This window comes from Paralichthys olivaceus, chromosome 19, assembly GCF_024713975.1.
Source record: "Paralichthys olivaceus isolate ysfri-2021 chromosome 19, ASM2471397v2, whole genome shotgun sequence".
In the NCBI taxonomy this organism is placed as follows: domain Eukaryota; kingdom Metazoa; phylum Chordata; class Actinopteri; order Pleuronectiformes; family Paralichthyidae; genus Paralichthys; species Paralichthys olivaceus.
In genome coordinates this window covers 14,824,438-14,852,425 of record NC_091111.1, presented here as the reverse complement: position 1 = coordinate 14,852,425, position 27,988 = coordinate 14,824,438, and the positions used below count along the sequence as shown (strand labels likewise).

Sequence of the window (27,988 nt, the reverse complement as noted above, 5' to 3'; positions counted from 1 at the left end):
ACAGACACTCTTGGTTATGCTTTAAAATGATCATGTAACAAATTAAACTGTGGTGTTTGCATAGTGATTTAATGTACCAGGAATTAGCCATAGTCTTCACTGGCTTTTATACAACAGCTATACAGTACAGTTCACAGTTGAGGTTGAAATCCTGATTTCTTCTCAAGTTCTATCGACTCCTAAATTAAATGTTGAATTGACTCTTAAGGGCTCTGCTTGTGGGTGGGGAAACTCCTCCTCCACTTAAAATTTCCTTGACACAATTTTTTATAGGTGTGCTTTCTCGTTGTTCTGATCTCACCATCTATTTTAATCATTATATAATGTTTTATTTTATCTTCTGTATGTGATCTATTGCTGTGTGATCTTAATAGTTTCTTATTTTGAAATATTACCTATCATTTGCTTTAAACTTGTTTTTTTTTTAATCTTAAAACCATTAACTAGGCTTTGAAATTAGCTATATAAATAAAATCCATTATTATTATTCTATTATTAAGATAATCAGGTAAACCATCAACCAAATTCGTGAAATGAGCCCTAATCATTACTGTCTTTAAATAACAGCCACAGTACGTTTTTCAAATACAACTATACATTATAGTTCACAATTAAGGTTGCCATTTTTGTTTGAAACTTCTATTGCCCCTAAATCCTAAATCCTCTAACGATGAATTGGCTCTTGAGGACCCTGCTGTGGGTGGGGAAAGTCCATCTTTAGATAAAATCTCCCTGAACACACAATACTGAAACTAGTTTTATGCGTAAACCCCCTCAGTGGGTCCCCGGACCCATGGTTGTGAACCGCTCCTCCTCCTCCAGCAGCACCCTACCGGCAGCAGCAGGTACTGTCTGGGCCGGGCCTCCTCCACGGTTGGCTGGTTGGATGGATGAGCGCCATATTGCGCCTGGCTGAACAGAGGGAGGGGAAATCTGCGGCTGCGAAGCGTCTCTCTCACCAGCACCTCGTCTCATCAGCAAGACTTCAACTGTAAGTCAATAGATATTTAACCGGCGAAACAAACCCTGCGCTCTTGCTGCGTAAAAGCTACCCACTTTACGCACTTTGTTTTCCGCGCACTTTCTGCCTGCTGTGCACAAAAGAGACAAATCTCCCAACAGGTGTCAGTGGGATTAAACTGAGGATGTGTGTGTGACTGCAGCTCAACACGATCACAGCCTCGGTTCAACACTCACACCTCTTTCTTTCTTTCGACTCTTTCAACTATTCCACCGCTTTACAACTTATAAAATCTGTGTGGTCTGTTTGGGTCGTTCAGAAACACTAAAGGTGGATTTTCTCGTTTGCTTGGCTCGTTAGTTTCCCTGTAGCTATGGGTGTGAACCGGTGTCACACACACGAAACCTTTCCAAGAAAATGAATCACTGATAATCATCTTTGTTGAATTTTTGTTACAGCTTCAAAATGATACAATCTAACTGTTGATTCTGTGGTTTAATGCAATATTGTTTCTGTGTTGGTAGAATCCACTTTATTCATCCACACAGATAAACCTGAGTTGACATTAATGAGGGTTTGTTCGTTAATGTTCAGAATAAGAGTTAAACAAGAGCAGGGTGGAGACTAGGTTTCTCACAGCTACTGGGTGAGGCTGAGGACCATATGAAACCTGCTGCTGCTGCCTGCATGAGTCAAATTCATCAAGGTGGATTAAAAATCTTTAATTTCCTGTGTCTGATTTCACAATAAAACTAATGTCAGGGACCAGAGAGGACCCTTTAAACCATTAAACACCACTGGCATTAAACTAATAGGTTATTTGGATATTAGACAGAATAATTTATATTGGAAGGATAAGCCACAGGTCATGGTATTGCATTGTTATAGTTTTTTATGGTTTTAACACCATATTAAAAAGTAATCAGTCACATAAGAAACAATTGGTTCTAATTTCGCGAATGTTCTGATTTGCCTATCCTCAGTTTTATATAATTGAAAATGAAATATTTTATATACCACCTTGGTTTTGTCTCTGACGTTTTTGACCATGATCATTTTTTATTTATTTATTGACTAAATGAATGATTTATTAAGGAAACAACAAACCCAACTCGTGCAATGTCTAAAAAATAATAATTGGCATGTCACTGAAAATTAAATGTTCTCTGGTCCCAGTGCAGAAATGTTAAGATTTGCTAATTTTCCCTGTTTTAAATTATTGCTAAGTTCTCTTAGTTTTTTTTAAGTTATTCAGACAAGATTGAAGAATTTGAAGAGATCAACTTGATGGAGTTGTCTTTTTTTTTTTAATTCCAAGGAAATAATAACTTTTTAAAAATATTGCCAATATTGACTAAGTCCTAGCTTCTGTCTGTGCTGGTGGTGTAATGGTTCGAACGATGGCTTCAGTGTATACAATTCTTTTTATATAAAAACTTGCAATACATTTAACAGAGAATAGTTACTCAAAGTCATAAAAGAATAGATGAAGAAAAGCTGTTTATCTAAAACATTTTTTACAGGTAGTTCAAAAGTTTTGTCCAGGAAGTCCCCAAGTGCTTCCGACAATTTTTTTTTGTCTTGTCAGCACAAACAATGATGATAATAACTCAGGAACAGGCTCGGTGACATTGTGATGAGGTAAGAAGAACCAGTCTATTACCAGAGTTGCCAAGACTCGTATGCTCTTATTTTGAAGGGCGGCTCAGATTGGCGTTCAGGCGCTTTGTCAGTTTCCTGCTGTGAGCTTGTCGCCTCCTCTCGCGGTGATTCATCGTGATGACTGTCGCCCGCAGGAGTGTCGAGGCGCTCTCCGCCGGGTTTAAGTAACGCACAAGTGTCTCAAACTCGTTTCTCCTCTTTCTCTCTTTTCAGAGAAGACGCAGAGAGAAGTCACACGGAGCTCAGGCCTCTTCTTCTTTTAAAACGAACGGCTCCTTGCACAGAGGAACGGAAAGGACAGAAACATGCCCAAAGCGGTAAGATGCCTTTGATTTATTGACATTTTCACTCACTTGTTGTTGTGTCACAACCTATAGGCTCCGGAGATCAGAGGAAATATGACGGAGGAGGATGTATTGATAATAAATAATAATATAATAATGATCAAATGTACATGGAGTTTTGATCACATAGGTTTTTATAAACTGTTCTATATTTTTAGTTTACTCACATTTTTAGTGATGTCAGAATATTTTATCTAGTTTAAAATGAGAGAAAACTTGAATCTAAATGGATTAGTGAGGATATGAGATGTGATCATTTTATTGGCTATGGAATCAGTGCTGGAAAATATGACGGAAAATCATATAAAGACACATTTCTTTCATATAAATTGATATTGATAATCATCGCGATAAATGCCACATCATGATATTCATGAGTGACGATTGTGGTTTCTAAGGTAGATCAATTATGAGTTATACCTCCTCTCTGTAGTTGTACAATTTATAAGCAATATACCAATAAATATTGAACTTTTGTCATATTGCGATAGTTGTTGATAGGGTTTGTGATGTCTTTGTTGTCTTGGAAAAAAAAATATTTTAAACACTTTCTTGGCAGTGGCAGATTGCAAGCGTTCTTATAGATGCCATGAGTTCCTTAACTTTCAAGTTGAGTGATCATTGTGAAACACTTTGCATATCAATGTTTTTTTTAAATTGGTCGCCTCTGTCAAACTTTCCATGAATGATTCAGCAACAAAAGATGGGCTTAAAAAAAAAAGAGAGAACTTATTTTATTATGTCATAGAAACTTGCAGTATCAGTGGGGTCTCTGTTAAAGTGGAATGCCACTCAGATCACATGCTTATGTCATATCCTGGGGGTGTGTCATATGTATAAGGACATCATCGAGCCATAAACAAGAACTGTGAGAATCAATGGGACGCGCAGATTGGGTTTTATTTGTTTTTTACAGTGTATATGATGAACACAGGGTTGTCTCTCAGTGTATGAAGGTTATTTTCAATGTGGGATTTCTCTCCACTTCATCTCCTGTCATCTTCTTAGAGACTATGTCATATTATAAAACTGACCCACATTACTTATCATCAGTGACTTTTCATCAAAGGAAAGACCAAAAAGAAAAGTATTTGATTAAGTACTCCTTTACTTGAGCAGCTCCTGACTCATGTTGCTCCACCCCACCGATCCCATACAGCTCAGTCTCACATGGCACTCGTCTCTCCCTCTGTTCACTGTTCGGAAATTTCTAGTAGGCGAATGACAGCCTATGTGTATTTTACAGTATGTAGGAAAATGTGATGGAAATGAGTAAAACATATTTCCATTTTGTTTTCAGCATTAAATGTGTTTTTTCCCCTCTATGCTATGTTTTCTTTTCCTTTTTTTCAAAAAAGCAAGATTTAAAGTCCAGACGTGGCTGAAACTTCAATCGCAAAAATTTCACAAGTAATAACATTTCAGTTAAAAACTGATAAGAGCAGAAATTTCCCAGAGAGTCTTTATCAGATCATGATGCAGACGTGTTGTGATGACAATGACTAGAGCCTCCGGTCAGCGTCATACCGTGTGTTGTGGCTTTGTTTGGAGTAGCCTCAGGGTTGTCAGGAGCGTCGCTGTGGAAATGACATCATGACTGTCTGATAGCCGCTGCCACAAAACAGCCTTTTTTCTATAAGATGATAATATCAAACTGTTTTCTTTTCCATGACATCAAGAACTCGGGAGCTTAACGTTTTTTTATTTTATTATTCAGTTCAGTCACTGACCCCTCATACATAAAGTGGTTCATTTGATACTGTTGCCCCACTTTCAATTAAAGTTTCACTTTTAGCAGCGGAGAGATGTAAATAAGGGTTTATGTTTTGACATCAGACAAGAGGGTGAAATTAGATTTCTGTTTTGAAGAGTCAGTGGTTCAGGCAAGTAGCAAGAAATATTTCACAAATGGAAGTGGAAGGCAGTGGACGGCGGAATGTCCATATTATTAATTTTCATATAAAATGGGGAAAAGAATCGATTTTGCAGTAGCTCTAAACCCACATTGGGAGTTACCGAAAATTCAAAACACAAAGATCTTCAGCATGATAAGGAAAAACCACAAGTTCTCTTAAAACAGAAAAAAATTAACTGGCATTTTTCTTGAAAAATGGCCAAAAAAATGTGTTTATTATCAAAATAGTTTCCTGTTAGTTGATGATATTTGTATTGTAATCACAGGAGAAAACAGGCAAAACAGGGTTTCCACTCCACAGTCACAGAAACCCTGCAAATGTGCAGAATTTAAGAAAAAAAAGATTTAATCATAAAACCTGTTGGACAGCAACACAAGTTGAATATTTTGAAGACACGTAAAGTCTGACTGTACAATCTACAGAGGAGTTGATGCGAGTCAAAGATACATGTCTTGTACATGATGTTCAGGGTTTTAATTCTGATCCTTTCCTCTTCACTCCAGACTGCTTCTCCTCTTCTTCACTTCTCTTTAAGGGTTGAATTACAGCAGACCGCTTTAGCTCAGTTGTGAAGTTAAGTCTCAGAATCAAAGATCAAAGTGTGAACCTGCCTGAGATTTTGATTGTGACTGGCACAGAAACCTACATGCAGCTTGAATTCTTACAGTTCAGTTACTGGCATGATACCAAACATTCCACCGCGGTGTGTTTGGAAAAGAGAAACTGAGTTTTTAAATGTTGTTATTATTATGTAGAGGAGCAAGGTGCCTGGTAGCAGGAGGTTGGGTCAGTTTTGAGGAGCAGTGGAGGCTCCTGAGCTGGTGACTCATGTTTCACTTATCTGAATGACACATTGTCAGGAGGAAACGATTGTGAGCCTCTGCTCTCCCAGAATCCTGTTTCCCTGCGGCCGCTGCCCTTGACGCAAACCATACAAGGTGTGGTCACGACCAACATGGATGGGTGTTTTCCTTTTCATGTCCAGTTCTATTGTTAGTATTTGTTACTTTTAATAATTGATAACTCAGTCATGTTTGGAACGCCCTCCAGTCCTGATTGATGATTCGGTTGAAGTGGTTACTAGTCTGTTGCTGTTTAATATTGACAGAACCTATAGAAAAACACTTACAACTATAGAGCCTGGCAGATATTTAGATATTTTCTGATATTGGGGAGAAAATATATCCTCTGATTAAAAATAGATGTCATTCAAAAAAAAGGATATTTTACAGTTAAACCATTTATTATTCACAACTTTTAATAAAAAGAAAACGTAATCACCATCAAATATATATAAATACGAATAAAGAAAATAACTTTAAACTTCTTTTCTGCTTCGTTCATTCTGTAAAATAAATGTTTTCATATCTGCAAATATAAACACGGCACCGATGTGTCTGTGAAAGACTCATATCAGCTGTTTTTTATTAGCACACCCGCTCTACTCAACACGCACCATGTCACTTCCTGAAGCCTCAGTGAGCGACACACTGGGCCTTTTCTCTCCATCCTAGCTGCTGCTCCGCACTCAAACGTCAGCAGTCATTTATTGCTATATGGCCATTTTCAGTGGCGTCCCCACGGCAACAGCCTTTGCAAAACACTTTAAAAGCCATGCAAACTATGCAGAGGGTTAAATATTGAATGGTCCTTGCTGAAGAATGTGGCGCAGCCTATTCACAGTTTAACTACTGAGGAGATGACCACCTCAATGGGAGCTGCTCTTTAACCTCACCTTTGAAAAGACAATGGGAGATATTCAGTTTATGATCATATTATAGATGTTTGACATTCTTGGTGAATTCTTTTATTGATTCATTTGCAGAGCACTACCTTTTTCTGTTAATGAATAAATGAGCTATACAATTTATGATCTTGTCAGAGATATGACCGACAGTGAATCACCATATTACTCACGACTGAATATAATTGTCATGTGCAGTCCCAGTTAGAAGCTGTTTTGTTAAGATTGGAAATGGAATTGGATGATGCATCAGGAGGAAGATTTGTTGTCCATCTTTATTTAGAGTCCATGGTGCAGACATGTGTTTCCGAATGTCTCACCATTAAAGAACTGAAACTTCATTATATTAATCTAGTTTTGTCTGGGCTACCACAGAGCCGGTGTTGTTGTTGTTTCTTAGTTCCCAAAGTGTCGTACTCTCGACCGAGTGTGTGAAAATGTCTTAATGTGTGGTTTCAGCAGGTCAGAGTTGTGATCTAAAGCTGAAATGAATGGGTGGGTTTCCACAGGACTGACTCGTGAAGCACAGATTTATATGCGTCATATGAGCGTCTGCACTTTCCTCCCACTGAAGTTGTTCATTGTGGAACTCTGGGTCTTTGCCCTGTGTATTTTTAGCATATGTGTCATGTTTTCTTTACCTCTGTGAATGGCCTCAGTTTATTGTGAGTTACCGTTGGAGGACTTCACTTTGAGATCAGATATCACTCAGTGGTTTCTGTTGGCTCCTCTGCTCCGCACATTCACATGTTCCGTTCTCTGACTGTTAGGGTGTGTGGTTTTTTTTCTTTCTTTCTAGGTAATTCGTATGTAACTGCTCTAAATATAGATTGTGACGCTGAGAGAAGGAAACTCAAACCGTCCGAGCTGCTGCTGTTGAATCACAAAATCAGTTTTAAAACAAGGGGTAGGACTTGGACACTTATGTGATCACTGCTGCTGTGATTTCTCTGGGCTGTTTGTGGGAGTCTGGCTCCTCCAGGATGTAGATGATGATAGCGGGGGTCTGCTGGGGCACAGCAGCTGAAAGGGGAGCTTTGTTTTGCTGTGTGAAGTAAATGCAGTGTCCACCCCCTCCTTCCCCTGCTTTTTAGCTGTGACCTGAAGCCGGTGTAAGTCGCTCTGCTGGATGGTCTTGTAAAAAAAGTTGAAAATTGCATGCACATTTAGCCGAGCAAATTTGTTGGGGAAAGCAAAAGTTTGCTGGCTTCAATCCCCAGTGAGTCAACATGCTGGATGTAAGCATCATTGAATATCCACTGTCTAGACTATACCGTTTTCTTACAATATCCTCGAGAGCGCAGCGGTGAGGTGCTTTCCATCCAAAGGATTTGCCTTTCCTGCAGGATTTAAGTCTGTCAGTCAGTTGATTAGCCTGTGTAGGTTCACGGGAGACGATGAAGCTCTGACTCACTGGACGAGTCACCGTTTCTGCCCCAGACATCCCCCTCTTCGCAGTGGGCGTCATTGAAAATTGTTTTCATCACTGCTCACAATAGGCTGGAGTTGAAAGATGTCACTGGAGGGTTGTGTTAGCGGCCGTCCTCTCCTCAGTGTGTCCACTAACCTCTTTGTATTATTTTCACCAAGCAGTAATAAGCTCACTCAATACTCTGGGGCATCTTTGTCTTTTCATAACCCCCGCAAATACCAGAGACATGTGACATTAGGCGCAAAGAGAAGACTGTCAGTGTGAGCGTTGCCTCAAAGCAGTTATTGTAAATATTTGTGCATTGTTGCGAGGCCTTTGTGTGAAATTCAGATGCCGTTTGCTGATTACAGACCAAACCTACAATACTGAATATTGTTTCTCCCTATTAAGGGACACGGTTGACGTCAGTCGTCATTATTCCGTGCCGTGCACCAGTCATGCTGTTTGTACTGGTTTTGAAATTGTAAGTTAATCACTGTGGGTGGATCCCTGTAAGTGGACATTAAAGTCTCTGCCGATACGGCAGGTTTCAGTCCGATGTACAGCCTCTATTGTACGAACAAGTCACTCCGATCAATCATTAAACACCAAACTATAAGTTGTGTGTTCTGTTTTGTGAATGAGTTGAAGTGGCTGTTTTATTCATACCTCCTCCACCCACAGTGACAAGCATAGAGCTTACATTCAGATTTTAAATCCCATGCTTCATATTGTATCCAAGCACCAAAGAGTTGGAGTTCCCTTTATTCAGCCTGTCCAGAGATAAACACAGAGCTCTGTGTATTTACTCTGCAAACACACAATCGCACACACACACACCAAAGCAGTGCTCTGCAGTACCACGTATGGATCCTGGTTTCTCTGGATCAGTGTTTGAACTCCTGTTTTCTCTTGTTTTCTTTCCACAGGTCAATGTTCGCGTCACCACCATGGACGCTGAGCTGGAGTTCGCCATCCAGCCCAGCACCAACGGCAAGCAGCTGTTTGACCAGGTACAGTGAAAATCTGTAATTCTGTACGGACCTGACGCCCATATATCAATAAATACATGTGATGACATATAAATATGTTTTCACTACATTTTAAAAAAAGGATGGAAACAGGGAAAAAATAAAGTTAAAGAGAAGAACAATACAAAGCAGCAGATCAATGCTCTTGTACTATTGGTTAAAGCAAATCTACATACACACGACATACGAAACAACAAATTGCATTTTATGGTGCTTACAATAATGCAAAATATACGTCCCAGTTTTCGTCCCAATTAAACAAATTAGATATTATGCGTTAATCAGTTAGTTTAAAATGTGCTCGTAGATTTTTACCTTCTGATAGAACCAGGTTAGACGTTTTGCTGTTTTCAGTCTTCATGCTTAAGCTGAACCAAGCGAAGCAGCTGCAGATTCCAGCCACACTGTGCATCATAGCAGATGAGCTGTTCCTGCTCATCAAGATCCTTGAAATATTCTGAGGAATCAAATTAGATGCCAAAAAAAAATCCAAACTTTTAGTGGGTTCTTTCCTGACTCATACTGCACCCTTCCAAGTTTCGTGGTAAAGTCAGGAGTTTCTGTGTAATCCTGCCAACTAACGAAAACATAACCTCCTTGTCAAAGGTAATGAAATGTGTTCATTTCCCAGCTATACTTTGATTTTGATGTCCACCATCTACTCTCCACTAAGCTGCTTCTGCCTCGGTCATTGTGTAAACTGGATTGACATCATTGCGAAAGATCTGTGTCTGAAGAAAGTGGCTGCCCTCATTATCTTCCCTTCAAAGCTCTTTGCATCCATCACACCCAGGTCTGAAAAGTTATCTCCTGCATATGCAGGAGCTTTTGGCCTCAGGGGGGTTAGGGTGAGGGTTAGGGTCCTTAGCAGTCTCTCGCTGCGTCTCAAATCGGATACTTCAGTTAGTTCACATACATTAATTATCTAGACTATAGCAGCTTCATGAAGAACTCCAAACACTTCTACTCTTAATTCATTTGTAATCATATGTACTATAACTAACATATGTATGCATTCACAATATTGAGTATGTAAATGCGCATGAATGGAAATACCGATGGATGACACAGCGTCTCTGTGAGATTCAGACATGTTAATTGGTTCTTACTTTATAAGAACTGAATTGACAAAACATATAGCAGTTGAGGCATTTATTGAACTAATGATTAATGTCATCAGTGATTAGTTTTTAAGTCTGTGAGGAAGTTACAGAGATAAAAGGTGTGGCCACAATTGAGTCAATTTTCTCTTTGCAATTGTTCGTCAAGTATAGAAAAAGATTTACCATTTATTTTCAGAGATATGATGAATTACAGACGTGATTATTGCAGGTGATCCCCTCGTCTTTATGGTGTGTGGCACCATTTTAGGAAATCTCTTCATCACTGTGGGTTTTTCAGGTTAAGCAAAAACTACTGAACGAATTTCCATGAAACTTTGTGGAAAGATCAAATTAGGGCAAAGAAAGAATCTGTTAAATCAATGGGCGGTTCCTGGAATTGTTGATTTTCTTGAACATTATGAAATGGGGCATTTCTTTGGACGCTTTCACTGGTTTCCCAGGAAATAATTCAGGGATCTTATTTACGGAACTTAAATTGATGCGTGTTAACAATTTGGTGCAGCTTCATTGAATTTTAGGGAACCTTGGCTCTCTATTGAGTGCCACTGTGTACAGATTGATTGTTCTTCACTCTCGAATTTTTATAAGCACATTTTTTGTACAGCAGATGTGATCACGTGTTGACTAGAAATATTTCATTTTTAACCCTTTGCAGTTTCCATCACCTGCGACATTATATTACAAGGATTCTTACTTCAAATTTTCACAGTTCCTCTTGTGCTGTTGTGAAACTCGTCACTGAAAATCCTGATGTAGTTGACAGGTCATTAGCTTGAGCTCTCTTGAGGCTGCATGACGGCATTGAGGGAGGAAAGGCATTGTTTTAGCCACTTCCCGTAGAACCCGTTTTTTTAGTAAGTGTAAGCGACATGTCAGGGGATTCATCATGAAATGAACATGGCAAGAACAATTTGGCTAAAAAAAGATATGAATAAAATAACCATAACCATAATAACTCAGAAATAACCCAACTATATTCCCAGTCATATTCAGATATTGGTATTTTTGTATGCTATTGTACTCTGTGTCATCAGCAGTCATGAACAATAGCCGCAGGGCTCCTGTATCTTGAGCTTTTAACCTGTGGTTTCGTTAAAGGAAGGGGGGGGGGGGTTCACCTTTGACATCTTTCTATTTATAGGTGCTGCTGAATTCTCCTGCCCACTTGTTAGAATGGCTCTCTGGGAGGTGTGCCGCAGACCGTCACTCACTTCCTCCGATAGTGTCTGACAATGTGCTGCTCTATTCTAGTGCAAGGGAGCGATTTACTAATTTGAGGGCAAGAATCCTGGCCGCAGCTCGTCTGAGGTCCGAGCAGCCGAGTGTCCATGAAGTCTGCCGGCTGCCGGACTCGGTGTTCCTCGACACGCAGACACAGTGTGCTTGACAGATTTTGTGGAAATGCTGACTAACAGCAGTGAGCTCACCCTCAGAGCGAGCCTGAGCTGTGATGTGGCCCGTGTGGTCAGCGCTGATCATAGCCTTGGTCCCTGTCATGCCGCTGTGAAAGAGAAACGCCTGCCACTCCCCTACACACCCTCAAACAGTTTCACCTCCATATGACTGTTGCTCCACTGCTGCTCTTTTAATTTTTGCCTCCAACTGCAATTAGAAAAATCACAGCAGTCGTGGTTTACAAAAGATCTATTGGCTCACCCTCGTTTGTCTTGTTCATACCCTGTTAGCGTGTCTTCTATAATTTGGCTTTTGCGGTTTCAGCGTCTCTTCTCGGAAAAGGTTTGGACTTGTTAATAAGCTGGAGGAGGATTGATGTTAAACAGCTGAAAACTGGGCAACATTGGAAAAAATCTCAACTATGCCTTCTTGAACTTAATCCAAGTCCAAATAATCTGGTTGACAGGTGCCAAAGGCAAAACATGAAACTCGTTCTCATAGACACCCAACCCACATGTCAAAGCCGCAAAGCTGCTCCAAGTCAAGAACAGCTGAAAACATGACGTTCTAAAGAGTTCAACTTTGTCTTGGTCTGAATCCCAGTCAGAATAATCAGTTAACCGCAAATCTGCCCCAGGTCAAGAGAGTGAAACATGCTGAACGATGGTTTTTCTTCTTTGGTTGAAATATATTAGCAGAACTATTCTGATATTAAACCGGCTCTGTTTCACTCCCTTCACTCTTCAGTCACAATGAACCTGGTCTGACAGTAATAGACCAGTTTCCTTTGGGCCCCCGCCCCACCTCACTCCTTCATCTTTGTGCCGGATGGCTCCTATTCGGGACCCGAGTCGCTGAACCCCTCCCTTCCCCTCCTGAGCTGCTGGTTGACTTGCGTTACTCAGCCCAGAGGAGTCAGTGAGTAATGCTTTTTCAGGCCAGTGGCATTCCTCTGGCTCACCACAGGTTCCCCCATGAACCACGACGAGAAACTTTCGCTCTCTGACAGACGACAGTAAGACGAGGCCGCAGCCTTCAGCCACGCTCACAGACTTCGCTCCTTCGGCCGGAGACACAGGATCTGTAAAGGCTTAGTCTCTTTACCCTGACTGCAAATGTTTCAACCAGTTTTTTTAGTCATTGCCAGAATCAAGTAGTCGTGTGCCTCTGCTTACAACAGCTCATAAAAAGCTGCACTCTCAAGATGTTTGGCAGCTCCAGATTTGATGCAGTGATTAATTTTATTTTCAGTGTGGATACAGTTATAAGCAGAAATGTGCTGGGGGAGCTCATGGCTAAGACACTATCTCACCAAGACCGTAATAATCCTGGTTCTGCCTGTTTAGGCCGTTTCCAGTGCTAAAGTCAATGAGTTCATCTTTGGCTCATGCCCCGACCCTCCAGAAAATTTCATGGATCGGTTTAGTAGTTTTGCATAATCCGGAAGACTAACCCCCCCCCCCCCCCCCCATGAAAATATTTTAAAAATCCAGATTCAGATCCAATAGGTCCAGATTTTCATTTGGATCCAAACCAAAATTTACACAGTCATCGATACCAACCCCCTAAATATGTGTAATAAAAAAAACAAGATTCACACATAATTCTCTGAAAAATCAACAATAAAGGTGAAAGAGAGCGTAAAAAATGATGGGACCCTGGATCAGATTCAGTTACATTTGATGTGGTATTAACTGTCACTTCACTGACCCCTGCAAACCTTCTGAGTTTTGCTCCGGAGCGTTCTGTTTTCAGTAATCTCACTTAGAGCCAATACCTGAGGCGCTAATGGCTCCTGACGTACCAGCAACCCATTAAGGTGGAGGCAGCCTGCCAACCCAGCCTGCTGCGCTGTCAGTTTACTGAACCCATGTTCCCAGATTCAGATTTAATCCTCTTCTAATGAACTGCATTATTTTCAGTATCGGCCGTCAGCAGGCCTTTGTAACATGTACAGCATGTTATCGTTGGTAGTTTAGCTGTTTCCCAAATGGTTACTTCACCGGCAGCGTCGCACCGAGCCTCTCCACAGAAGCTTTTCCCCCTGAGAAAACTACGCAGGTATCTGTGTGGTAACTCTCTGCCTCTCTGCCCCTCGGACCCCGGAGCAAAAGCACCATGAAAGGGCCGATTGTTTTCGGAGGCTGTGTGAGTTTCGTTACCGGTGAGATGCTGCGGCCTGAAGTGCTCTCTCATTTCAAGGGCCACCATTCTAATGCTTGTTGTTGTTGTTGCTCTTAATACAAACCATCAGAAAAAACATTTAGTCTCTCCTCTCACAGGTCAGCCTGCCCTATATGTTGTCAGCCACCAAGCGAAAGAAAGGAGAGGGGGGGTTTGATTTTAATTTTAACCTTGGCACGAGCTTATCATTGGAAGTGAGTCGGGCCGGCGTGTTGACTCAAAGTTTGCCCCTGGAGTTTTAGCGCCTCGCTCACCTGTTGACTGGGTGGGGAATTTGGCAGGGATGCATTCGAAGAGCGTGCACACAAAAAAACATGAATTCCTAAACGGTGCTTTTGGAAAATTGCTCTGCTCCTCTGAAGGCCATAAAGAGCCTCTGGTTGTTTGAGGTTTCTCTCAGCAGCCAGTGGAAAATGGCAGCTCCTCCTCCTCCTGCAGCGCAAAGTGAATATTCCAGATCTTTCACTGGGTTTTCACTTTCTGCCTCCGCTGCAGTCAGAAGATCTGAAAACTGCTGATCTGAGGACAGACTTCTAAGGTCAGGCCCTGAAGTGTTTCCACTGCGGTTGAAATTAAATTCGTGTTCGTCATCTGCCTTTTAGACGTTAGTTTGCGATAATGATGATGAGCTCTGGCTGCTGCAGCTGAGCCAGAAACAAAGTGGACCAGACTCTCCACAGTCTTCTCAGGCTGATCCTGGACTCACAGACTAGTCATTCAACACACCCTTCCTGTGCTGCGTCAATCCTCTCTGGTCAGACCGACGAAGCATTTTGCTTAAGACCTGTAAGACAATGAGATGCGACAATGGACAATCTAAAGCAGTGGGAGTTGCTTAGAATTAAAAACTTGAACTTTCTCACTCTAATAAGCTTCAAACTTGAATCAAAGCCTTCAGTCTCAGCTCTAATGCAACAAACGTACAAAGCCTATCTGACCCAGCGAACCCTAATATTTTTTTATATAGTGTTTATCGAGGCAGTAGGAGACTGCTGTTCATATCATTATCTTGCCAAATCCGTACTCAGGCCTGGGAATGTGTAATACAATGAGAGTTGCCCATGAGATTAGCCTGGTACCTGAGTATGTCACCTTAAGGTCAGATTCAACAGGCTCCTGCAGCGTCTGTAAAAGTTTCAAAGGCCTTTTTGACAACTTCTGCTGGAAGAAACCCACCTGTGATTATTTCGAGTTTGTTAAATTACCTTTTTGATGTGTGAGGTGTGATGGTTTCTTTCTCTTGACAGTTACATCATCGTTTCATAATCCGTTTTCCTGGAAGAACAGGATGTGAATTCTTAGAATCTCAGGTTTTTGCTTTGGATCAGACAAAACAAGACATTTGAAAACATCACTGTGAGCTTCAGGAGACATTGAGGCAACCATCTCCAGCATTTGAAAACGTTCCTTTTTTCTGTGCAGGTGGTGAAAACCATCGGCTTACGTGAGATCTGGTACTTCGGACTTCAGTACATGGACAGCAAAGGTTACTACACTTGGCTGAAACTGGACAAAAAGGTGAGAATGTGCTGAAACACTTGTTTTCTGTTTGATTTTGTCATAATATTATTTTAGTCTTTATCGTTTAAAGGCCAATTAGGTTTGAAGGAAACATTTTACGAGTAAAATGGGCCGGTGTGGAGAGCATGAACTTAAATAGATTTAGTTTTCTTATTATTTTAAGTGGCTAGAAGCTGCCGACCCCGACCACAGCAGTTAATTATTTAACTTCTGCACCTGTATTCCTGCCTGCTTCTCCAAACTGCCACCACTAATTTATAGACTACAGATAAGTTCCTCATGCAACCCCACTGCAATAATCTGAACTATTCCTTTAAATATGTCCCAACATTCCATCTTTTGCAAAACCTCTTCCTGTGGAGCGCCATGAGGTAATTGAGAAAGAATGCATTCCTTTGAGTGGACGATGCAATCAGAGCTCCGGTGTTTGCCTTTCGGTCAATCAGTAGCCACCATATTGCAGCATGTACATATATAACATGTATATATTCACATGCTCTGATGCAGTTCGACTTGACAGAGCAGCTCATTTTGAGTCAACGCTCTGGTTTCTGTCCGTGACGAGGGCAAGAACACGACATACAATCAGATGGAGGTGGATTATTTGATGAGAGCGTGACCTGTCTGTGAACCATAACTGCTCCTGTTCTTATGTTGTCTCTGAGTAAACAAGGTTAACTGCTTTTCATTAACTGCTGCTCCGGAGCTATTCATGAACACGCAACTGTGACGTGAAAACCAAATTGACCAGAGGAAGGGAGTCATGCCTGAAAATACAATTGTAACACAATAGGGCTGGAGATATACTCCATTTTAATGCAGTATATCTAATGCATCTTGTGGAAGCATAGCGTTCATTTCTGAGGATGTGCGCCTCAAATGAACGCAGGATACACGATACGTCATGATGCAATATGCAAGTATCACATGTAGTCTCCGGCCTAACAGCTACTAGCATAACACGCATTAATCTCAATTGAACTGTCAGTGGTGGTGTTGCATTTTGGGTAATGTAGGCGTACATTTTAGGGTGTTGCAAACTTGCAAAGATGATATAGAAAATACAAATGCTACATGAGTGGAGAACTTTATTTTTAATACACTAGAAAAAATGTATAGAATAGATTGAGACCGTTTTTATCTAACTGGATAAAGGGGAATTTCCTGACAAGTGAAATTTAAAAAAGTTTAGAAAACCATATCCATCCATCTAGATTGTTAGTCTATGTTCCAAATTGACTCATTACATTTTATTATAATAAAAACTGACACAGAGAAAAGCTCATCCTGCGTCAGTCAGCAGCAGAACTGTACACTGTGTGCTGACGCTGCGTCAGCTCATCAGCACAAAACTCAAACTGGAAGTTTCCCGGTCGCTTTCGGCCTCATTCTCTCCATCAAGACCGCTCGGTTCCTGTTTTGAAATGAGAGGAAGAGGCTCATTGTGTAAATTCATACAGTAGCAGGGAGTTATTTCAGTAAATGAAAATAGTAGATCCCCTTTTCGGAAGGGGCAGAGTCCCCTTTAAACTGCAGAATGTGCTTTCGCATGTGAATTGCTGATTCATTAGGAGTCAATAATAGGTAATATGATAGCACAGGTTTACAGAGAGGACTTTATTCAAATGATTTATTTCAGTGATGATATTATACAGCAACACAACTCTGCATGACTTCAGCTCTGAAAATTGAAGTCCTGTACACTTCAGATAAATTAAATATGTATGTTAGAAAATATAGCAAGAGAGTAAATAAGCAGATTCCACCAAAATACTCATTTACTGTCATTACATAAATGAATTCACTCAACTGAACTATGTTTGAAATTATCTCCAGGTGTCGTCTCAGGACATGAAGAAAGAGAACCCTCTCCAGTTTAAATTTCGGGCCAAATTCTTCCCTGAGGATGTTTCCGAGGAGCTGATCCAGGACATCACGCAGAAGCTCTTCTTCCTGCAGGTGAAGGAGGGCATCCTGAGCGACGAGGTCTACTGCCCGCCAGAGACTGCCGTGCTGCTCGCCTCCTACTCCGTCCAGGCCAAGTGTGGAGACTACAACAAAGAAGTCCACCGGCCCGGATACCTGCTGTCTGAACGTCTGCTGCCACACAGGTTTGAGAGGACTAACTTTTGTTTCACATCTTAGCAGCTTTAGTCTGAAGCCTCTGGGTTTGGCACTGGCAGAAAATAATTTAGTCTTGTAAGGTGGTAATTGAAAAGGACAAATCTGTGAAGGTAGAATAAGCTAAGAGAGTCAATCATCAACACTGGTTTAACCTGCTGCGTAGAAAACTGTCATCTCCGCCCTTCATAAACAGAATAGGAAGATTTGAGGGCATTCAGACGCACATATGCATGTTCAAATTTTAAAAACCCTTCTATGGGGAGATGACTTTGGTGCATCAGTCATCATTGCACAGGTTACATGGTGGAGGAAAGTGAGTTCTGTATAACAGCTGGGTGTGTCAGGGACGGGTTTTTAGCTTTTCCCATCAGGAAGCATTGACGCAAATTATTGCAGCAAATTCACAAGTCTATAGAGGTTAGTGCACTTTCCCATGTGTCCTGAGGTCGTCACCTTCTGCAGTGTTGCTGTTGACCTGCTCTGCACAAGGTGATGTACGTAAGGGGACAGATAATTGTGTGTGGTCATCGTAGGCTGTGTAACAAGCACATCAACCAGGATGGCCATTATACACTATTATATTTGCTCTGCCTTGGTGCTCTGCTGGTGGCACACCCCTGTTGTACTTTTCTGTAAGAATATCCGTAGTGCAGACGAGGAAAACACTGCACCTCGGGGAAATCACCATTTTGCCAAATCAAGGTTTCCCTTTGCCTAAGAAAACATTCCTTCTTGTTATTTAACATAGCAGAGCCAGTTATCAGATCATCTTGTCTCCTGCCGTGTGACAGCTCAGCTGATCTTTGTTGTTTTTCCTCTGTGTTGTTTAGAGTCCTGGAGCAGCACAAGTTATCCAGAGAACAGTGGGAGGAGAGGATTCAGGTGTGGCACGAGGAGCACGGTGGGATGTTGAAGTAAGTGTGGGTTTCATTTCGTGCCGCTCATTAGTTTAAACCACATTCACATTTTAGCTTGAGGGGGCACACATCTCCACCGAGGCCCAACAGATTGAAACCACATTTCTATTCACTAGATATGGATTTTTATTTGGATCTGCACCAAACTGCATCCATGAATTACATGTAGTCTCTGAGAAATCAACGAATATGTTGGAAAATCTTGCAATGTTAAAATTTACAATTTACCAACAAACAATATAATAACAATAAATACTTGTTGCGCTGTCTTTAATCTTTAATCCGGCTGTATGAGCAGGAGTTGTATAGATTGACCTGTGTGTATTCTTGCAGGGAGGACGCCATGCTGGAGTACCTCAAGATCGCCCAGGACCTGGAAATGTATGGCGTCAACTACTTTCAAATCAAGAACAAGAAGGGGACAGAGCTGTGGCTGGGGGTGGACGCCCTGGGACTCAACATTTATGAGAAGGAGGACAAGTAAGAGCTGTGTCACGACCTACTCTTGAAATAATAAGGGCTTTTTCTTAGCGTCTGCTCTGGCTCTGGTTGTGTGCGTGTCGCAGGCAGCGGCTGTGACACAGAAGTAAACTGGCTGGGGCAGGTCCATGTCTGCACTTAATCACTGTTCCTGTTTCTCAGCAGACAGACAGTAGCACAGGAGTGACAATGAAGGTCAAATGGATACTGTTTTTGGGAGGAGTCGCTCCAAAGACGGAAATAAAACATCATACTCAGCAATTTGCTTTTCATCGACTTACACCTCGTTATTATCAAGTTTTTCACACCTATTGTTGAAAATACTTTTCCACACTCTGCTGAATGTGAGTGTGAGTTATACTACAGATTGTTTACATAAAATATCTGCTATACATTTTAAAACCATCATTTTCTTTTTTTTTTGGTCAAGGCAGTCCACTTTTAACACTTTATCACTTCCACACACAATTGGGCAGAAGAAAATAAAAAACCCTGTTTTGTATTTGTGATTTTTCTGTGTTTGGACCTTGTGGTCAAAGTAAAACCTACTTTTCGAGACCAAGCAGGCTGTTACACCAGCGTCCAGCCCAGTCTGGGTTATGATTGCCACGTTTGTTTATAGGACGAGACAGTTTGGGAGGTAATCGCCCTCTTATTTGGTGAAATGAGTTTTTCGATCTCCTGCGGCCGCTGGTGGCAGGGCCCTGGTCTGTTGGGGTTACTGGAGTGAAGTACCCTGTGTTAAGAGGACGTTGGCCCCTCGGTCATTGACCCTGTGCTGGAAAACCCTCATTCACGACCAGATCGTAGCTCCTCCTTTGTATTGGTCGACTTTGTGTGGAAGAAATGAGCACAACTAGCTGCTGGCAGGGTAATGACACAGTTTAGCGAGTCAGTTGAAGCCTCTAATCGTCCTCTAGGAGAGTGGGGTTCTTTTCAAGTTTAAAAGGTTTAGTTGCTCTTAACTTTCATTGTGTTAAAGTTCATCTAATCTCTCAATTATGTAAAAACTCCAGAAGCACCTTGTTGAGAAGGTTCCTGTGTGTGTGTGTCCTTGTGTGAGTTTGTGTCCTCTTTATAAGCTTCCTGGGATCAGCAAAGAAATGCTTCTCCTCCGCGGTGCCCTCTGCTGTAACCATGACTACGCCAACTGGTTTTTCAAGCTGCGCAGCACTTAAGAATGCGAGGCTAACCTACAGCTCTGTCTCTCCAATGAGGGCAGCCGGACCACAATGCAGCAGTGCAGCCGAGGCCTCGCCAAGGCACAGTCTGGTTCTGGTTTAACTCCTTACATGCTGCCGCTCCACAAACCGCATCGCTGCTCCTTTTTTATAGGACAGAGTTTCCACAGGTTTTCTTCTTAGTAACCGTTGTCAAACACAAGACACAGAGTTTCCACACTTGAGATTCAAAATGGATGTGAATCTTAGCCATTACAAATAAATTGATTTTAAATATGTTTTTCTAGTTCAAACAATTATTTGAGTGATTAAGAAATATTTATTTATTGCAGACTTTATAAAAATAATCATTACTTTGATGCTTTCAGTCATTTTTATAACATTTCACAGCAAAAACACTAAACAACTTCTAAAATGTGACGTGCTGCTGCTTTTCTGTTTTATATCATAGTTAGTCGACTTGCTTTGGGTTTTGACTGTTCAGACAAAACAAGCAGAAACAAACATTGTCCATATTTGTGACATTTTAATAGAAAATAATCAGCAGATGAATTTATTATGAAAATAACATAATAATCAAGATTCACAGTTTTAATCTGGAGTATTTAGCCAGAGCTAACAGTGCATGAACCTGAAAATAACCTATTTTAATCTGTTGGTGGAGCAACTACATAAACCACAAGACTGGCAGAAATAAAAAAAATCACTAGAATAACATCCACATTGCTTTCTCAATTCCACAGGCGTGTGTCAGGATCGGTAATTGATTGAAATTCCAGTTTGACAGTTCAGTTTCACAGTCGAGTTTCGCTGCGAGGTGCATGGCTGCCTCTCCAGATTACAACACTATCGGCTCGTCAGTGTTTGCAGTACTCGTTTGCTTTGTGTTGAAGGAGATTGGCATCCGTTCAGTTTGTCTGGCACAATAGAAGAGGGAGCCACACCCTGGATTCATCCCTCGCACTGGAACAGTGGATCTATAGAAATCCAGGTTCACAGTCTGAGCCGCGTTTAGTCTCTGCTGGTTATCACAAGATTAGATGGCATTGAAATGAATTTTCTAGAACTGTTTGGTGTTGATTATGTCAACATAAAATATGAGACATAAGGTGGCAACGTACGATTATTGTCATTATTTCTTAATCTGTGTATTTTCTCAATCAGTTTAAAAATCATTTTTTCCCCTCAGAATGAGTCCTTTTTCCTGGGATCTGTTTTTCCTTGGTGCATAATTACTCACGAAGCCCAAAGTCCCAGTCTAATGCTCACGTTCATGTGATCACTTTCTCAGATTGACCCCAAAGATCGGCTTCCCCTGGAGTGAGATCAGAAACATTTCCTTCAACGATAAGAAATTCATCATCAAGCCCATCGACAAAAAATCCCCGGTGAGTAACGAAGCATCAGCTGTTGATACGATTTGACTCCTGCTGTTATGTTTTAATCTAAAAAATCTGCAAACACTCTTTACTTTTCATTAACACCATTTGCTAGTTGAGCAGTTCTTGTTCCTCTTTTCAGACCCTATTAAGTAGCAACAAGTTTCTGGATTGACCCTCTCCGCTTCCTTTTTACTGTTGGCCTCATGTTTCTCCGCAGTTTCAATGTGCTCTTACGCCAGGGATAGTTTTCAGGTCGTTCTGTTAGCGATCAAATGCACACATACACACATACCAGTGGCTGCTTCACTAAAGTGATGTTAGCAGTAATGAGGAATTAAAGTTTTCCCTGCACCTACTCAGAGCCACCGCTCCACTCTTTGTCCTTTCTCGGTTCACCTGGTCTGGTCCGTTCTCTCTCTCATTCCCGTTTGACTCTTCTCCAAATTTCAGGACTTTGTGTTTTATGCCCCGAGACTGCGCATAAACAAGCGCGTCCTACAGCTGTGCATGGGCAACCACGAGCTGTACATGCGACGCCGCAAGCCGGACACGATCGAGGTGCAGCAGATGAAGGCGCAGGCCCGAGAGGAGAAGCAGCAGAAGCAGATGGAGAGGTACGCACACATCTGGAGGGAAGACACACGAAACCCTTAATGAAGGAATTATGATTTGAGCTGTTGCTTTATGAGGTTTTTTACTTAGACACAGGGATAATTTAATTAAATTGTTTTCAGCTTTTACTGTCAGTTCTATTATTTAACAATTGCTTTGATAAATTCTACCACATCCAACATTTTGAACATGCAGCTCTATGATGCTATCGGGACAGTATCACTCATTAAGTAGATAAAATAGTTTGACCTTGTTCTCTTGACTCAAACCTTTTGTATTTTTCATTCTCCACTTGAATCAGTGGAACGTGTAAAGGGAAACCACCGTTCTCTGGGTCATAACAACATTCCTCTTCAAGTATGGGACACGCACTTCCTGAATAGCCTGAACTAAAAGCGAATGGATGTTGACCCTGGTCTCAGCTACAGCCGTCGGCGCACTGTCTGTCCCGTACAGCTGTTCAAACACAGTGATGTAACGGCGAGCAGTCGACACAGTAAATACCAGAGGGAGAGCCATTAGATCACCAGAGGGTTCACACACTGTAGCTCTCAGTGGTCGTTGGGCCGGAGTCCAACACAGGAACACTTCCTCATTTAAAAAGAATTCAGTGCTTGGGGAGATTCTCAGGCTGCTGCTGCAGAAAAAGTGATGGAATGAAAATGCAGAAAGGTGGAATTCATACTTTGAGTCTAAAATAAGTCAAAAATATATCTAATAAAACTGTGGGAAGGAATGAATGCAAGAAGGCAACACTTGAAACGTATGTTAATTAAAGGTGGTTAAGACAAAAGGCTGATAAAAATGTTTACATTAATAAATGAACAGGAGAATGAAAGTTAGGGTGCAGGTACAGTGTAGTGTGAAATGTGAATTTATTTTCCAAAATATCATTTAATAAACCACAGTGACAATAGAAATAATTTTTAGCCTTAATTCAGAGGAACTCCAGGCAGTTTAACCATAAACTTTCAAATATTCTATTCTATTATTTGTATGTATTTATTTACTTATTTATTATTATTATCATTATATTAAATATGATATTAATTAACTAATACACAAGAAGCCAGTACGCACAGTTTGCTTTTATATATTTCCATGTTTCTATTTGTAGCTTTGTATATTTTTTGTTTTGTTTTTAGGTTTATTCAAATATAAATTCATATTTTTAAGTTTATACATATTTTTAATATACTTTAATAGACTCGATCAAGAAAAAATGCGTAAATGCCAAATACATGTGAAAGTCTAATAATAAGATTCAACTGTAAATCACCACTAAGTCAGTGGTGCCAGAGCAGCGGTGTGCAAACCTGTGCTGAATCTCCGCTCGTGTGTCACTGACCATTGTCCGTCAGCGGTCATCGTACATCATCGGCTGCGTGTCTGTCGGCTCACAGCGGCTGTGTCTTATCTGCAGGGCCCAGCTGGAGAACGAGAAGAAGAAGAGAGAGGCCATAGAGAAAGAGAAGGAGCAGATGGAGCGAGAGAAGAAGGATCTGATGATGAGGCTCTACCAGTTCGAGGAGAAGACCAAGAAGGCAGAGCGAGGTGAGGCGGGGGAGTTGGACGCTGCACAAAGGGACGTTCAGTGGCTTTGACCTCAGAATAGAAAGTGTGTGTGTGCAAATGATTAGATTGAGCCAATCGTTCTATATTAATAAACCCACAACTGTCAAGTTACTTCAGCTGCAATTCGATCTGTATATATGGAGTTTTATTCTTAATTTTCTGTGCTTTAGATCTGCAGGACCAGTTGCAGAGAGCCATGATGCTGGAGCAGGAGCGGAGGAGAGCCGAGGAGGAGGCGGCTCGACTGGAGGCAGAGCGACAGGCTGCACTGCTGGCTAAAGAGGAGCTCGCCCGCCAGGCTGAGTACCAGAAGAAGGACCAGGAGCAGCTGGTCAGTATTTTAATAACACTGCGAGGCTGTTCGGGCTTCTGCACTGACTGTGTCGCCAAATTTTCCATCTGCTGTGACTTCAAAATTAGATGAACACAAGAATCTCCAACAGTGGCACAAGTAAAAAATAGAAAAATAGTTGGGGGGGGGAAATGTGCAGACTTATCAACAACATCTTATTTGCCAGATATGCAAAAGTGAACCTGTCTATTTCCTAGTTCTCACCTTACGTTCAGCTTTGTCCAGGTCTGCACCGGGCACATTACAGGGTGGTGCATTCAGCCGTGCCTGGCTTCTGTAGCTCCAGACAAAACCACTTAGGAGCATCTAGCTGGACCACGCCCAGTCACTTCACACTAACCACCCCCTCTCCTTCACCCCGTGCTGCTCGGCTGTGGACCTCTCACAGGCGTGTGCGTGTGTGTGTGTGTGGAAAGCTGTGGTTCCTCTGACACGTTCAGACACTGGCAGTCAAACACCAGCAGATTTTATTGGACAGACACCTGCTGCGACGCCTTTTATACCTAAATCCTACTAAGGAGCTTGTGCGGTGGATTAACGTTCACTGACCAAGATGAAATAAGACTTTGGACTCGTTTAATGGTTCCAACTTGTTTTAAATGTTTGAAAGCACAAACGGTAACTTATTACCAACAGCGTGTTTTCACCGAGTGACCGGTCTCACATTCAGTGACTTTAACATACACTGATTATAGCAACGTCTATAATACTGAGCCTGTGGTTTGTTCAGTCTGGTGAAAGAGAAGATGTCTCCATTGTTGTGGCGGTTAGCAGGAACGTACCGCAACACCCACAGAGTCTGGTTAGGTTTCATCTGGAGACTTGTCAAAGCAGCAGCTTCCTTTATTTCCTGCTGTTGCTGTTTTCACATTAATAACTAGAATGGCACTCAGTAGAGCACATACCTCTGGCAACAGTCCGCTCCAAATTACACACACATAGATACGAGTTCCCTAAACATACCTGCTGAAAAAAAAAAGAAGGTCTTCCCCTCGTCAAGACCGACTTCAACATTTGTTGGATTCTTTCTCGGCCCATGTCTGCTTCATCTGTCAGGTTTTTTTAAGGGTTAGTCGATCAATAAAAAATATTGAAAACTGTTGTATAGTTAGTGTTTGTTGCATCATTCAGATATAAACACGACATTTAAAACAAGGACGAATAGGAAAGTTGTGCAAAGAAGGAAAATGTTGTTGTCGTGCTTTTAGTAAATCACAATCACATCAACGTCTTTATCAAACTGTGTTTTCAAATCTGAACTCTTAAATAATTGTGTGTCCTGTTGTTTTGTACCAGGCTGCGGAGCTGGCAGAGCACACAGCCAAGATCACCCTGCTGGAGGAGGCCAAGAAACGCAAGGAGGAGGAGGCTGACTCATGGCAGCTCAGGGTGAGAGCTTTAGAATTCTGTGTAGACTCTTCCTCTCATAAGTTCTGGCCAAACAGGAGCTAGTGTTAAAATGACTCCTAAAAGTTTTTCCACTCACCGACCTCCTCTGTTACTTGTCCCGCTTGCTCTCACCAGGCCCAGGAGGCTCAGGACGATCTGATTAAGACCAAAGAGGAGCTGCACATGGTGATGACGGCGCCCCCACCACCACCTCCCCCTCCCCCCATGTACGACCAGATGGACGACAACAGCGACAGCGAGGAGAACGCCAGCGAGGAGAACGCCAGCACGCACAGCGCCGACCTGCAGTACGAGGGCATCAACGACCACCGCAACGAGGAGGATCGCCTGACCGAGGCCGAGAAGAACGAGCGCGTGCAGAATCAGCTCAAGGTGAGGACTCGATCCAGAGAGTGGCGCCCTATTTACACTGCAGTGCACCACAGTTACTGTCCGCCATATTCTACATAGTTCCCTCAAATTACTCGACCATGTAGTGAAAAATGTACTTTCTACAAACAACCGTACATTTTATAGACGCAAAAAAAGATTCATGGCGTCACTGTTAACTTCTGCTTTTATGTTAGAATGGTAAAAGCAGCCGTGTTGTTGGTTTCCTCTCATTTCATGCTGCGTCTCCCTCTCCTCCCTCAGGCCCTGACCTCAGAGTTGGCTCAGGCGCGTGATGAATCCAAGAATACCCAGAACGACCTGCTCCACAGTGAGAACGTCCGGGCCGGCCGAGACAAATACAAAACCCTGCGGCAGATCCGGCAGGGCAACACCAAACAGAGGATCGACGAGTTCGAGGCCTTATAAGAAGCCTTCGGCCCCTCGGCCACGTACCCTTTCTGAATGGTCACTACGATCCCCGCTCCTCGGCTGACGCATATCGACACGCACACACATGCACACCCACACACACACTCATATGACTTATGTGGAGCAGTATAACCACAGCAGAAGCATCACTGAGATGAACTCCTGTTGTAACTTTGTCGGGCAGTATGCCTTAGTGCCAAAACCTCCTCTCGTCTTAGTGTTTAATATCTGATTTGTTATTTGATTGTTTAATTTGATCCGTTCTGACCAAATCATTATTGTTTTTATGTTTTAAAGCAGACTAGTTGTGGGATTAGCCAAATTTTATTATTATTATTATTATTATTTCATGACGTGCACATAGAATATATGAAATCAAAGCCTGGCTTCTTTGTTGATGTCTGTCATTTGTTGTGTTGGAAGAACAGGACAGTTTGTCATTTACAGCGACCACTCAGAAAGGGGAAAACAGTATAAGCAGAAAAAACAGTTTGTGTTTGTTTTCCATTATATTTGAACACTTCCATTTATGTTTAATATTGCTATACAGTAGTTTAAATCATGCCTAGTTTGATATTTATACTGTATATGGGACATTAAAAAGGGTATTTCATCTTGGTTTGTATATTTTTGCTATCTACTAATGATAAAGAAAACATATATGTTTTAAAGGTTTTTATATATTGACCAAAATAATAGCAGTCTTATGTTCCATATGCTTCTTTTCCTTTAGATCACTAAATTAAAGAGAGTTAATTTTAAATTATTTTTTTTTACTGTAGGAAATGTCCAGCCGCATGCCATGAATTCCGTCGAGGAGATTGCGATCGATCTAGGTACTTTTTGTTTAGTTGCCGTTGTCTGTCCCTCGGAGCGCCGCGTCGACCGGGACACTTAGGTTTAATGTAATTTTATTTCCCTCTGTTCTGTCGCTGTCGAGTGAGAGACGAGTACATGTTTCCTGCTTTTTATTTTACCCTCCAAAAGTGGCCTTTCTCTCCCTGCAGGGTCCACTCCCAGACAGTTGGTCATAGTCACCAGAAAAAAATGGATGTAACTTTGAATTAAAAGCCTTTTATGTCTGTTCTGTTTGACCTCTGAGGATAAACGAGGCCTGAGGTGAACATTTACAAAGACCCAGGTTCAACAGCAGCATCTCCCTCTCTTCTCTCTGGACATGGACTAGAGTAGCATCTACTTACACTGTAATGGAAACACACGGCTCTGCTGGTCTTTGTATATGAACAGGATTTTATAATGAGGTGTTCAACATATTGGCAATAAAAGAAATCTATGATTGAACATCAGTGTGTTTATTTTGTGTGATATTTAACAAGAAGTACCTCAGTCCACTTTTAGACTCCTCAGTTCTGCTAAAATAACTAAGTTTCACAGTCGTCACCGTTCCAGTGATGTAGCCTGAACGTGGACGACTATAGAAGTATCACAGTTACACCAAACTTTCTGACTTAATGTTTTAATTTCAGTTTATGCTTTAATAATTTCTTATAAGAAAATGGAACATGATTCCGTTTATATAAAAATGACATCCGGTGTCATGCGCAGAATGAATCAGTCCGGTGATGACGGTTGTTGTAATAAACAAACTGCTGTTGAGCAAACAACACGTTATAGCGTCGTCATGTTCTGCTGACGATAACTCGCCTCGAGATGCTGACGTCATGCCACTTGTTGGGGCATGCCAACAACCGGTTACTATGGAGACGTGTGGGTTAACAGTGAACTGTCAGTCAGTGACATCACCGCTCCTTCTACAGGAACAGTTTTTTTATTCTCTCGCTGTGTGAAACCAGAGACTGAACATGTCTTTCACACGTTGCTCAGACAAGAAAGGCCTCAT

At 41.6% G+C, this 27,988-nt stretch overlaps 1 protein-coding gene across 1 annotated transcript; it reads left to right on the top strand.

The window, feature by feature from the left end:
• Positions 1-684: 684 nt before the first annotated feature.
• On the top strand, positions 685-27,429 carry ezrb (ezrin b). Its single transcript, XM_069514424.1, has 14 exons — positions 685-991; positions 2,837-2,940; positions 8,968-9,051; positions 15,195-15,290; positions 17,130-17,404; positions 18,248-18,331; positions 18,668-18,814; positions 21,287-21,383; positions 21,828-21,991; positions 23,413-23,543; positions 23,735-23,895; positions 25,213-25,305; positions 25,441-25,698; positions 25,960-27,429. Exons 2-14 carry the CDS (start codon positions 2,929-2,931, stop codon positions 26,122-26,124), a joined length of 1,767 nt encoding a protein of 588 aa, XP_069370525.1. The 5' UTR covers positions 685-991; positions 2,837-2,928; the 3' UTR covers positions 26,125-27,429.
• Positions 27,430-27,988: the final 559 nt, after the last annotated feature.